Here is a 14,075-nt window from a genome sequence, read left to right as displayed (position 1 = left end):
AGAGCGCACAAGCAGGGAGAGCGGGAGGCAGAAGGAGAAGCAGGCTCCCCACCGAGCAAGGCGCTTGATGTGAGACTCGATCCCAGGACCATGGGATCATGACCCGAGCCAAAGGCAGACAGGTAACTGACTCAGCCACCCAATCATCCCTATCCTGAAAAAAATTTAAAAATTACTTTTGCCTAGGGGTGCTTGGGTGGTTCAGTTGGTTGAACGTCTGCCTTCAGCTCAGGTCATGATCTCCAGGTCCTGGGATGGAGCCCAGTGTTGGGCTCTATGCTCAGTGGGGAGTCTGCTTCTCCCTCTGCCCCTCCCCCTACTCGTGCTCTTTCTCTCTCTCAAATAAAGAAATAAAATCTTTTAAAAAAATTACTTTTGCCTATTACAAAAAGAACATCAATGTGTCTAACAACACAACTCATAACCTTTTAGTCCCTTTCTGTGCAGAGCAATCAGCAGATACTTCAGTTTTAGCTTGAAATAAAATTATGTTTTATAATCTGCAGCATCCATTCTAAAGGCTCCATGACATTCCATGGAACTGCACTGTTAAGAACCTACATACTAGATATTTAGATTATTTCCAATTTTTCTTGTTATAAACAGCTTTAGGACAAACATCATTTCTTTTAAGTATGTTTTTTAGAATTTCCAAGGTTGCAGTTTTACCAACATTTTCTCTATGTCATTTGACTACATTTTTGCCATTGATGGATGTTTTATTTATTAATTTTTTAAGATTTTATTTATTCATTTATTTGACACAGAGCCAGTGAGTGAACGGGGGTGGGGAGGGGGAGAGGGTGGGGCAGTGGGGGGAGGGAGGAACAGAGGTTGAGTGACAAGCAGACACCACACTAAGCATGGAGCCCAACACAGGGTTGGATCCCATGACCCTGAGATCATGACCTGAGCCAAAATCCAGTCAGATGCTCAACTGACTAAAGCCATCCAGGTGCCCCAATGGATATTTTAATATTTTATCTTTGCTAATTTGGTCCACTGTCTTTCCTCTTGTGAACAGTCCATTTTTAATCCTTACCTTTCTCTATAAAGGTTTCTTACTTTTTCTTATTGTCTTATAAGAGTTCTTTATATTGAGAAAGCTAATTCTCTGCCATAAGCTGTAAATATTTGCAGTGCTCTGTCATCTTTTACTTTTAGTATTTCCTGACATGTAAAATTGTTTACATCTCATGTAGCTGAATCCAGCCATCTTTTCTTTGATGAATTCTATCCTTGGAGTATGAACAGAAAGCCCATTTCTATATCCAAAGTTAAGACACTCACCTAGGTTTTTTCTAGTACTTAAAAAAAAATAAATATATTGGGCGCCTGGGTGGCTCAGTTGGTTAAGCGACTGCCTTCGGCTCAGGTCATGATCCTGGAGTCCCTGGATCGAGTCCCACATCGGGCTCCCTGCTCGGCAGGGAGTCTGCTTCTCCCTCTGACCCTCCCGACCCTCCCCCCTCTCATGCTTTCTCTCTCTCAGTCTCTCTCTCTCAAATAAATAAATAAAATCTTTTAAATAAATAAATAAATAAATATATTGAAATCATTCAGTGATCAGGAATATATTTTGCATAACATAGGAAAGGAAATCTAAATGCACCCTTCCCATGGCTGTCCCAACTGCATCTATTAAAAATCCATTACTGGGGGAGCCTGGGTGGCTGTCGGTTGAGCGTCCAACTCTTGGTTTCGGCTCAGGTCATGATCTTGGGGTCCTGGGATTAAGCCCCACAATGGGCTCTGCACTGGGCACAGAGCCTGCCTGGATTCTCTCTCTCTCTCCCCCTTTGCCCCTCTCCCCACTAACACATGCTCACTCTCTCTCTCAAAAGAAAAAAAAAAATCCATTACTGAAAAAAATTCATTACTGTCTGCCTCACCCCTAATGAACTGAAATACTACTCTATTCTACACTATAGCCTTTCACCATGGGGTGGTATCTTACTTGAAAGGTTCTAAAGTAAGCACATAAACTGAAAATCCAATATGGTCAAAATTTTACACTGGAAAATCTCTTTAATCGTTTATAGCACTGTATGATACTCACACGATGAGAAATACACAGGAGTCAAGACTGATTAAGAAAGGAAGATTCACCCTGTTTACTTTGCACTCCCTCTGAGAGGTACACTATTGAGTCAAGTGACAGGCAGGAATCATCGCACCACTTAATGTGCACATGCAATTGTTCTGCTGTTTAGACTTAGATGTGTTTCAGAATGACACTCTGATGCCCATTCTTGCTCCAATACTGTACTAATATTTTAATTACTCTAACTTAAAAATCTAGATGTTAAATAACTCAAATATCCCAATAGATATTTAAATATATTGTGAACTTAAAGTTAACACACTTACACCTTTCTACCACCCGTTACTCTTTTATTGCTTTGAGCATCTTTTCTTTGAATTTTGGAAACATTATACCTATCTTGTCTCCCAAAAACAGGGATTTTGATTGGGGGAAGCAGCAACATTTTTATATATGTGTATATATATATACAGTTACATAGTTATATATATGTGTATACATACACACACACACACATTTTTTTAAAGATTTTACTTATTTATTTGAGAGAGCATGAGCGCAAGCAGGGGTATGGGCAGAGGGAGAGGGAGAAGCAGACCCTCCTGCTGAGCAGGGAGCCCAATGCAGGGCTTGATCCCAGGATCATGACCCGAGCTAAAGGCAGACACTCAACTGACTGAGCCACCCAGGAGTCCCCAGCTCAGTCATTTCTTACTGTTACAAGCCTGGGCAAGTCATTTTAAAAGAATGTACACTGATGGGGTGCCAGGCTGGCTCAGTCGGTAGAGCACGCAACTCTTGATCTTGGGGTCATGAGTCTGAGCCGCACGTGGGGTGGAGATTACTTAAATAAATGAAACTTTAAAAAAAGTGGGGCACCTGGGTAGCTCAGTCGGTTAAGCATCCAACTCTTGACTTCAGCTTAGGTCACGACCTCAGGGTCCTAAGATGAAGCCCTGCACCCAGCTCCACACTCAGCAGGGAGTCTGCTTGAGATTCTGTACTTTGACCTCTCCCTTTACCCCTCCCCCTGCTTGCAAGCTGTCTCTCTCTAAAATTATTAAATCTTAAAAAAAAAAAGAGAGAATGTTCACGTTTATAGGTTAAACGTTCAAATTACATCGTTGAATCAAAAAAAATTTTTTTAAAGATTTTATTTATTTATTTGACAGAGAGAGACACAGGGAGAAAGGGAACACAAGCAGGGGGAGTGGGACAGGGAGAAACAGGCTTCCCGCCGAGCAGGGAGCCCAATGCGGGGCTTGATCCCAGGACTCTGGGATCGTAACCTGAGCCGAAGGCAGACACTTAACCAACTGAGCCACCCAGGTGCCCCAAAATTATTGCTTTTATTAATGTAAACTAGTCCTCTTTTTTCCAATTTGATGCTTTTTTGCCTTCTATTTTACTTTTTCTAATTTGGGGGAACTCTCATTTGCCTAGTGTATTTTTGCCCATCCCTTTATTTTTCATTAATCTGTAATTAAGTATGTCATTCGTGAGGTGAGCGGGGTTGGGGTGGGTTAAACACGTGATGGGCACTTGTGATGAGCAGTAGGCCTATGTAAGTGATGAATCACTAAATCCTATACCTGAAACTAATATTACAGTGTATGTTAATTAGGTGGAACCTAAATAAAAACTTGGAGGAAAAAATAAGTATGCCACTTGTAATTGGCACAGAGTTAGATTTTACAGAGGAATTACTCTCGAGAGTTTAACAAATTTATTGAATGTCTATTACTTGCCAGACACCTTTAATCCATTCAAATACACTGTAATAACAGATCTGTTCGGTTTGCTCCGAGAGATATCTTAAAAAATATTAATCTTAAACCATCTTAAAAACCCTCCTCTGGTTCCTCCGGTGTCTGAGCAATCAAGTGAACTTGCATGCTATAAAAGGCTCTTTGTGACCTGTTCTTTGTTTTCCTTTCAGTCTCATCTTATTATTTCTCAACCCATTATCCTATATCCACTTCAGCCCAACTACACGCAGTTCTCCAAACTTAAACACATCTTTCACAAAAATCTGTTGTCTATACCTGAATTCTTTCCCTCTTCTATTCATTCTTCAGGATTTAGCTCGAAGACCCATGGCCTTCACTAACACCACCTCCACATCACTGCTTTGTCCCTCTCTTCCAACTTTCAATTGCCAACAAAATAACCCTACTTGAATATCCTGCAGGCTTCTCAGATTCCATATGCCCCAAACTGAAACACTCATCTCCCCACAAATGAGTTCATTTTCCCTTGTTCCCTAACTCAATAAACTAGGTACTACCACCCATCCTCTTGCTAAAATAAAATCACAAGCACCTGGGGCACCTGGGTGGCTCAGCTGTTAAGCATCTGCCTTCAGCTCAGGTTATGATCCCAGAGTCCTGGGATCGAGCCTCGCATCGGGCTCCCTGCTCCGCGGGAAGCCTGCTTCTCCCTCTCCCACTCCCACTCCCCCTTCTGTGTTCCCTTTCTCGCTGTGTCTCTGTCAAATAAATAAATAAAAACTTAAAAAAAAAAATCACAAGTACTATATCTGGCTCAGACTCCTTAATTTCCACCATGTCCTGCTAATTCTATTCATGAATTTCACTCAAATTCATCAGTGATTTCTATCCCTCCTGCCTCTACCTAGTTTGGCCACCAATGTCTAATCTGGATTACTGAAACCATTTCCTACTCACTTCCCTATACCTCCAATCTTAATTTCCCCTGCCACCCATCCTCCCCAATGCTCCTAGAATACTTCTGTCTGAACACAACTCTGAACATGTTATTCCTCTGCTTTTAAACTTCAGTGGATAAGGACAGGGATGGGTAACTCTGAAGATACAAGAACCCTCCACACCATGTCCTTAAAATAAATTCCAAACTCCTAGGGCACCTACGTGGCTCAGCTGGTTAAGCGTCCAACTCTTAATTTCAGCTCAGGTCATAAGATTGAGCTCTGCTCCGCACTGGGTGTGGAGCTTACTTAACTCTCCCTCTCCCTCTGTCCCTCACCCCCATGTGGGATCACGCTCTCTCTCTTAAAAAGAACAAAATTAGGACACCTGGGTGGCTCGGTTGGTTAAGCATCTGCCTTCGGCTCAAGTCATGATCCCGTAGTCGCAGGATCAAGCTCCACATAGGGCTCCCTGCTCTGCTTCTCCCTCTCCCTCTACTCCTCCCCCCACTCGTGCTCTCTCTGTCTCTCTCTCTCATTTACTCTCTCTAATAAATAAAATCTAAAAAAATAAAAATAAAAAATAAAAATAAATTCCAAACTCCTAAAGCCAGAAAGAAACTGAAAAGTATTTGGTCCAATCCTCTCATTTTATAACTTGAAAAGATGAAACCCAGGAGTGCCTAGGTGGCTCAGTTAATTATCTGACTCTTCATTTCGGCTCAGGTCATGATCTCAGAGTTGTGAGATCAAGCCCCATGTAGGGCTTCTCACTGGGCATGGAGACTACTTAAGATTCTCTCTCTCCCTCTCCTCCCCTCTCTCTACCCCCCAACACAAAGATGAAACCCAGACAGGTTAAGTGATTTGTCCAAGATCAGACGAGAAATTTTAGGAAATGTCTAGGATTGCATTCAGGTGTACTATCAGTCCAGTATGCTTTCCACTACCCTGTGTCCATTCAGATTATACTAGAATAATACAGTATTAAGAATACTTCATGTGACCTACCTCACTCTTCCATTCAGATTTATCTGAACATGCTGCTTAAAATCTGGATATTTGGTTGCCAGATATGCAAAGTCAGGAGGTTTGTCCTTGTATCTATTTCTTGCATGCATTGATTTACTCAGAGCCATCTTTAAAAAGAAAAAAAAGGAAAAAAGTCAGCATATTTAGTCAAAAAATACATTAATGGGGAAAAGCTGTGGTTGCCAAGTCAACAGTTACAGCCAACATATTTTTGCCAATCAACTGAGAAAGTAGAAGTTATATTTTTCAAAGGTACACAAATAAGCACATTAAAATATGCTTAACATCACCATGAGTCATTAGGGAAATGCAAATCAAAACCACAATATCAATTCATACCCAGTAGGATGGCTATTATTAAAAAAGTTAAGAGAAGTATTGGTGAGGATGTTAGGAAATTGGAGCATTGAAGGTGGGAACGTATACAATGGCTGTGGAAACAGTTCAGCAGTTCTTAAAAAGTTAAACATAGAATTACCACCATATGATCCAGCAATTCCACTCCTAGGTATACACCCAAGAGAACTGAAAGAAGGGATTCAAACGATATTTGCACATCAATGTTCACAGCAGCATTATTCACAACAGCCAAAAGAGTAGGAACAACCCCAAGTGTCCATAAATGGATAAAGAAAATGTGGTACATACATACAATGCAATGTCCTTCAGCCAAAAAAAGGAATAAAATTCTGATACATCCTACAACATGAATGAACCTTAAAAACATTATTCTGGGACACTTGGGTGGCTCAGTCGGTTAAGCGTCTGCCTTCAGCTCAGGTCACGATCCCAGGGTCCTTGGATCAGGTCCCATAACGGGCTCCCCGCTCAGCAGGGAGACTGCTTCTCCCTCTCTCCGTGTTCTCTCTCTCTTTCTCAAATAAATAAATATTTTAAAAAAACATTATGCTAACGAAAATAAGCCATATTCAAAAGGACAAATGTTGTATTATCACACTTGTATTAGATACCAAGAATACGCAAATTCATAAAGAGAGTAGAATAGAGGTTACCAGGGTTTGGGGAGGAGGTATGAATGTTGAATTATTATTTAATGGGTTTCTGTTTAGGATGATGAAAAACTTCTAGAAATGGACAGTGGTGATGGTTATACAACAGTGTGAAGGTACTTAATGCCACTAAACAGTACACTTAAAAATGCTTAAAATGGTAAATTTTATGTTATGTATATTTTATCACAGCTTGAAATGCGTACGCAACATACGGGTTTTTTTTAAACCATGAAAACTGGAAACTATTCTTTTGAAAGCATCAAAGGGGCAGAAGTAAGCCAAGAACTATTAGCCAAGAACCAATAGTCAGAGGTTTGTTTTTACAGGGGTCTTGTATGGACTGAATACTTTGTAGCACATCATAAAGTCACAAATGTTTCAAAATATATCTTCTATTTTATAAATTTCAGTCTTGTCATTCCTAGGTAGCTAAAACCAAATGAAAACAATTTTGTCTCCTTCCAGATTACAAAAAAAAAAAAATTAACACATTTATAGCAAGATATAAAACTGAAGAAAAGCCACTGATTGTAGTGTTTGGTTTTTTTTCTTTTCAAAGATTTTATTTATCCATTTGAGAGAGAGAATGAGAGAGAGAGAGAGCATGAGAGGGGGGAGGGTCAGAAGGAGAAGCAGACTCCCTGCTGAGCAGGGAGCCCAATGCAGGGCTCGGTCCTGGGACTCCAGGATCACGACCCCAGCCGTAGGCAGCCACTCAACCAACTGAGCCACCCAGGCGCCCCATGTAGTGTTTGTTTTTCTTTTAAGATTTTATTTATCCATTTGAGAGAGCAAGACAGAGTAAGCACGAGCAGGGTGAGGGGCAGAGGGAGAAGCAGGCTCCCTGCTGAGCAGGGAGCCCGATGTGGGGCTCGATCCAGGGACTCCGGGATCACGACCTGAGCCAAAGGCAGACACAACCCACAGAACCACCCAGGCGCCCTGATTGTAGTGGCTTAGTAAGTTATACAGTTGGTAATTCTAAAAATTATTTTAGTGCATATCTCTGGGTGGTGTGATTTGTATATTCTTCGTTATATCATTCTGTATTTTCCACTGTTTTTTCTAAGGTGCATTCATCTAAACAGTGTTATGTAAGCCAAAATCCTAGGCATCATCGGGTAGTTCTATACCCCTCTCATATCCTAAGAAATCAACAGTCATGTGGATTTTACCTGCTAAATACCTCTCAGATCCATCTATTTTTCCCATCTCCACCAATATCAGCCCAGTACAAGTCACCTGGATTTAACAGCCTCTTACTTGGTCACCCTGACTCCACTCTTACTCTCTCGGATTTCCTTTTTCCACCTTGCAGAGATCATCTCCTAAACACAAATCTCACTATGTCTTCCTTCTCCTATGCCCACTTGCTCAAAATTTTACTTAGGATTAAAAACAAAAATCATTACTTCAGCATACATATAAGGGCCAGCATGGTGTGGCCTTAACTATTTTTTCACCATCACGTTAAGCCATACCTCTCACTGCTCTTCTTTCTGTCCCTCCACTCTGGCAATCAGGTCTTTACAGTTTATTCCCTTTGTAATGTTTTTTTCTCCTCTTCACCTGATGAATTCCTACTCATCCTTACTCAATTCAAGCATCTCTTCTTCAGGTAAGTTTTTCCTTCCCTAATCCCCCTGGTTAAGTCATACCCCCTATTATAAAGTCTCCTAGCAACAAGCACCCTTCCTTTGTAGGTTTTATTACAGATATAACCTTACATAGTAATAGCTCTGCTAACACTCTATTTCAGAAGGTTTTTTTGACAGCTTTCTACATTGAAAAAATTTTTTAATTTTTTAATTCAAGTATAATTAACATATAGTGTTATATTAGTTTCAGTATATGATATAATGGTTCAACAATTCTATATTCTTCAGTGCTCATCAAGGTAAGTGTACTCTTAATCCCCTTTATTTCACCCCCCCCACCTCCCCCCGGCAACCACCAGTTTGTTCTCCGCATTTAAGAGTCTGTTTTTTGGGGACACCTGGGTGGCTCAGTCATTAAGCATCTGCCTTTGGCTCAGGTCATGATCCCAGCATCCTGGGATCAAGCCCCACATCGGGCTCTCTGCTCTGCAGGAAGCCTGCTTCTCCCTCTCCCACTCCCCCTTCTTGTGTTCCTACTCTCACTATCTCTCTCTGTGTCAAATAAATAAGTAAAATCTTTAAAAAAAAAAGTGGTTTTTTGCTGGTCTCCCTTTTTTGTTTGTTTTTTTAAATTCCACATGGGTGAAATCATATGGTATTTGTCTTTCTTTGACTTACTTCACTTAGCATTATACCCTCTAGGTCCATCCATGTTGTTGCAAATGGCAAGGCTGCATTCTTTTTGATGGCTGAGTAATATTCCATTGTGTATATACATACCTTTTTTCCCCCCAATTTAGTTAACATATAGTGTACTATTAGTTTCACGGGTAGAATTTAGTGACTCATCAGTTATACATTAACATCTCATTATATCCAGTCCCTCCTTAATACCCATCACCCAATTACCCCATCCTCCCATGCAATCCCCACCAGCAACTCTGTTTATTCCCTATAGTTAAGAGTCTCTTATGTTTGCTTCCCTCTCTGTTTTTATCTTATTTTTCCTTCCCTTCCCCTATGTTCATCTGTTTTGTTTCTTAAATTCCACATGAGTGAAATCATATGGTATATGTCTTTTTCTATACCTTTTTCATCCATTCATCTATTGATAGACATTTGGGTTGCTTCCTTATCTTAGCTATTGTATACAATGCTGCCATAAATATAGGGGTACATGTATCATTTTGAATTACTGTTTTTATTTTCTTTAGGTAAATACCCAGTGGTAGAATTACTGGATCAGATGGTAATTCTTTTTTCATTTTTGGGCTTGAACTCACAACCCTGAGATCAAGACGTGAGTTGAGTCAGACACTTAACCAACTAAGCCACCGAGGTACCCCAAATGGTAATTCTTTTTTTTTTTTTAAATTTTATTTCTTTGAGAGAGAGAGCGAGAGAGCATGAGAGGGGAGAGGGTCAGAGGGAGAAGCAGACTCCCCGCTGAGCAGGGAGCCGGATGCAGGACTCGATCCTGAGACTCCGGGATCATGACCTGAGCTGAAGGCAGTCGCGTAACCAACTGAGCCACCCAGGTGCCTGGTAATTCTATTTTTAATTTTTTGAGGAACCTCTACTGTTTTCCACAGTGGCTGCACCAATTTGCATTCCGACCAATAGTGCAGGAACGTTTCTTTTTCTCCACATCCCTGCCAACACTTGTTATTTCTTGTGTTTTTATTTTAGCCATCCTGACAGGCATGAGGTGATATCTCATTATGGCTTTGATTTTAATTTCTCTGATGATCAGTGATGTTAAGCATCTTTTCATGTGTCTGCTGGCCATCCGTATGTCTTCTTTGGAAAAATGTCTACTCAGGTCCTCTGCCCATTTTCTAATTGGATTATTTGGGCTTTTTGGTGTTGAGTTGTATAAGTTTTTTATGTATTTTGGATACCGACCCCTCACTGGATATGTCATTTGCAAATATCATCCTCTACACTGAAAATTTAACAATTATTTTCAAAAAAGAGTTGTCTTCATCGTGGACCTTTCCAAATCATATATCCAACTGCCTACCCGACTTGTCACTTGAATGGCTCAGAAGTACTTCATGTACAATGTCCAAAATTAAGTCATTTCTACCCACCTCAAACTGGTCCTTTTCTAGTCATCCCTTTTTCGCCAAATAACACCACTACCTTTCTTGTGGTGCTCAGGCCAGAAATCTTTAGCATCCTCTCCACCCCATCTCCCCCATTCCAAACACACCATGTCCTGAATATTCTCTACCTTCTAATTATTTCTTGACCCTTATATTATTTCTGTCACACCTCCACAACTCTACCCCCAGATCATTATCATCTCCCTTGGATTACTATAATAGCCTCTAACTGATCTCTCTATAATCACTCTTGCCTTTGCCATCCACTTTTCACCCAAAAGACAAGTCTTCCCTCCCTCCCTCCATGCAAATCTGGAGTCCTTGCTGAATCCCTTCAGTGGCTTCCTAAAGCTATTAGGCTTATAAAGTCCAAAATCATTAACAAGGCATACATAATCTAGACCTGCCTATCCCTCCAACCTCATTTGTTGCCACTATGCTCCAGACACACTTGTCCTTTCATTTTCTCTGCTGTATAATGATCTGTCCCACCATCTGTTATTCTTACTGCCTAAGAGGTTCTCTTCACTCTCCTACCATCCATTCTCCTTTTGAAGGCCCACTAGCCCTTCAAATCACACCCTAAGCATCATTTTCTCAGGTAGGCTTTTTCTGACACCACATATCCAATCAGATGCCCACTCTATATACTTTCAAAGCATTTTATGCTTTCCCTCAAAGCTCTTAGTTTACATTTGTCTGTCCTGTCCTCCACCCCACCTCCCAGGCTGCAACCAGGTACATCTTATTCTTCACTGTATCCTCCAGCAACTGGCATACAATAAATACTTAAGTGAATAATTCAGAATTTAGGGTAATTAATAGTCACCTGGAAGTTTTTCAGCATACTAAGCTACCACCTTTTGCCCCTAACATTATCACAGGAACTCACTATATACAAGTTGCAATTTCCTAACATTAACATACCCTTTACAGACTATCAAAAAGAAGGGAGCATAGAATTAGGATAAGAACCAGTTCCCATGAAAAAGTTGAAAAGGGGGTGCCTGGCTGGCTCAGTCAGTGGAGCATGCAACTCTTGATCTCAGGGTTGTAAATTCAAGCCCCACGTTGGGTGTAGAGATTACTTTAAAAAATCTTAAAAAAAAGAAAAAGTTTAAAAGGAAAATGTTTTCCTTTCTTGTGGTTCTGGCAAGCAACAACAAAAGAAAGTATTCTAACAGTAATTTCAAAAGACACTGGTATGTTAGAGCTCTGCAACACGTTAATATTCTAAAGACTGCATAGATGACATCAGTGTACACACATGACACTTTGAGCATACGTGGAACAAATTAAATTACAGATATGGAAGATTCAATTTATATCCTACATTAATCAAATTTTCTGGTCAGAACAGATAAAGAGTCAATAAAGCCACTTTTTTGATAACCAACCTCCTAAAGGCAAAGGGATCTTAGCTAAATCTATCCTATTTCTCAGAATTTAACCCAGTATTAACTCTTACCTGGCATTAACACTGTCACTCCCCCTTCTCTCTAGCCTACCTATTTTTCTCTTCCTGGCTCATTCTTTTTTTTTTTTTTTAAGATTTTATTTATTTATTTGACAGAGAGAGACACAGTGAGAGAGGGAACACAAGCAGGGGGAGTGGGAGAGGGAGAAGCAGGCTTCCCACGGAGCAGGGAGCTCGATGCGAGCTCGATGCGGGGCTCGACCCCAGGACCCCAGGATCATGACCTGAGCCGAAGGCAGACGCTCACAACTGAGCCACCCAGGTGCCCCTCTTCCTGGCTCATTCTTATCTAGCCACATTAGTCTCCTTGGTTTTTGGGGTGTTTTTTGTTTGTTTGTTTGTTCGTTCGTTTTTAACCAAATCTGGCACACTCCTGCATCAGGGATTTTGTACTCGGTCAGTATGGACTGCTCTTCCCCCAGAAATACATACGTACAAGGTACTCTCTCCTTGTTCAGGCCTTTGATAAAACCTCACCTTCTCACCGCTTTTCCCTTTTTTTTTTTAAAGTAAGCTCTACGCTCAACTTGGGGCTTGAACTCACTACCCCAAGATCAAGAGTGGCATGCTCTATGGACTGAGCCAGCCAGGCACCCCTGATGCCTTTTCTTAGTGCAATGAGTGAACACTTAAATGTGCAGTGAGTGAACACACTCCTCTCCCTTAACACTTTCGAAGTCTTCAACACAGGACTTACCCATCTGACATTCCATATACAGCATTTACTTACTTTTTAAAATCTGCCCTGCCAGTAAGTTTCATGAGGGAAAATACTTTGTCTATCTTGTTCGCTGCAATATCCCACTGCCTAAATTAGGGCCTGGGAGAGTAAGCACTCATAAGTTGTTTACTGAAAACATGATGGAACTCTTTTCACTGTCCCAAGCCACTGAAACACAGCACTCTCATTTTTTGTAAACAGTCCTCATCTTGACACTCAAAAAGGATCAGCCCTACTTAGGGCTGGAGCATTTTCTTCTGGGTTATCCGAGTCAGTCCTGAAAGCCAAAGCAGTAGCACACCCTTGAAGCTGACGCTTCGACTTTCTTTGAACTTTGCCATCTCCATGGTCTACTGTTTCCTTGGTTTCTCCTAACCCTCAATAATTCTCTTCAACTACCGTTTATCTTAACATTCAAAAGACTCTAAATTCCGCTTCGAATTCTAATTTCCGCTTCTAACTTTGAATTCCTTCTGCACAGATCTCTCCCAGTTCAACCCCAATCTCCGTTTTCTCTCGTCGCCTGCCTTCATAAAACCGACTTTTTCCTCTAGTTCCGCCAGTGCCGTTTCTCCATCTCCTCCACTCCTCCCACACGCTCATCTTATGCACTCAGTCTTCCCGCCTCAGTTTCGCATCTCTCTAAACCTCCTCAGCCCCTGGGGTCTTTCGTACTTCAATCCTCGTCTCCATTCTAGGCGCCAACTCCTCCCATCTATCCCATCACCATTATCCTCCTCCACGTGCGCGCGCGCACACAACCTACCCACCCACCCAACCCATTCACTCACCCATGTGGTCTGTCTCCCTAGACCCCAAGCCAGCACCTCACCAGTCCAGAACCCGCGCGCGCAACACGCACGCACAGACACAGACACAAAGCCACCCACCCTTCAGGTCTGTCTCCCTAGGCCCAAAGTCAGCCACTCACCAGCCCAGAACCCAAGAATACGGAACTTGGGCCATACATAGGTTAAATGACCTCTCGACCCGCCTAACAGTTGATAAATGACTCACATCTGAAGTCAAAGTTTCTTCCAGATGACCGGTCTGGATTAGGCCTCTATAACTCCAGAGTCTCAAGCCACCCGCAGAGCGAAGCGCCTAGAAACGCAGATGTTACGCTCCTAGCGCGCCGCCATGTTGGGCAAGCACCCAGCCTCGTGATTGGACGAAACACTCTCGCGCGACCTGTAGCAGAGTCTGAAGAAGGAAAATCCATCGCGAGACCTGGAGTTTGCAGCTCCTGACACAAGGAAGGGGCGTGGTAGCAAGCGGAGTGTTTTGCGTGAGGGCACCTGCGTTAGAATTTCTTTGGGACCTTGTTTGTTTTGTAAAGTAGGTTTTAAAAAATGAAGTTGTAGCTTTCCGGGTCCCACTTCAGACTTACTGAATCACACTCTCTGGGGTTAGG

At 41.7% G+C, this 14,075-nt stretch overlaps 1 protein-coding gene across 1 annotated transcript in view; it reads right to left on the bottom strand.

Moving 5' to 3' along the window:
- Positions 1-13,825, bottom strand: part of METTL16 (methyltransferase like 16) — a 64,006-nt gene extending 50,181 nt beyond the window's left edge. The window contains exons 1-2 of the mRNA XM_035027541.1: positions 13,679-13,825; positions 5,724-5,851 (exon numbers count right to left, since the gene is read on the bottom strand). Coding sequence (XP_034883432.1) covers positions 5,724-5,851 — 128 coding nt within the window. The 5' untranslated portion in view covers positions 13,679-13,825. The remainder of the gene's footprint in view (positions 1-5,723; positions 5,852-13,678) is intronic.
- Positions 13,826-14,075: the final 250 nt, after the last annotated feature.

This window comes from Mirounga leonina, unplaced genomic scaffold (genome assembly GCF_011800145.1).
Source record: "Mirounga leonina isolate KUSES-001 unplaced genomic scaffold, KU_Mleo_1.0 Mir_200, whole genome shotgun sequence".
Lineage (NCBI taxonomy): Eukaryota > Metazoa > Chordata > Mammalia > Carnivora > Phocidae > Mirounga > Mirounga leonina.
The sequence above is the reverse complement of the archived record's forward strand: the minus strand, read 5'-3'. Positions and strand labels throughout refer to the sequence as shown.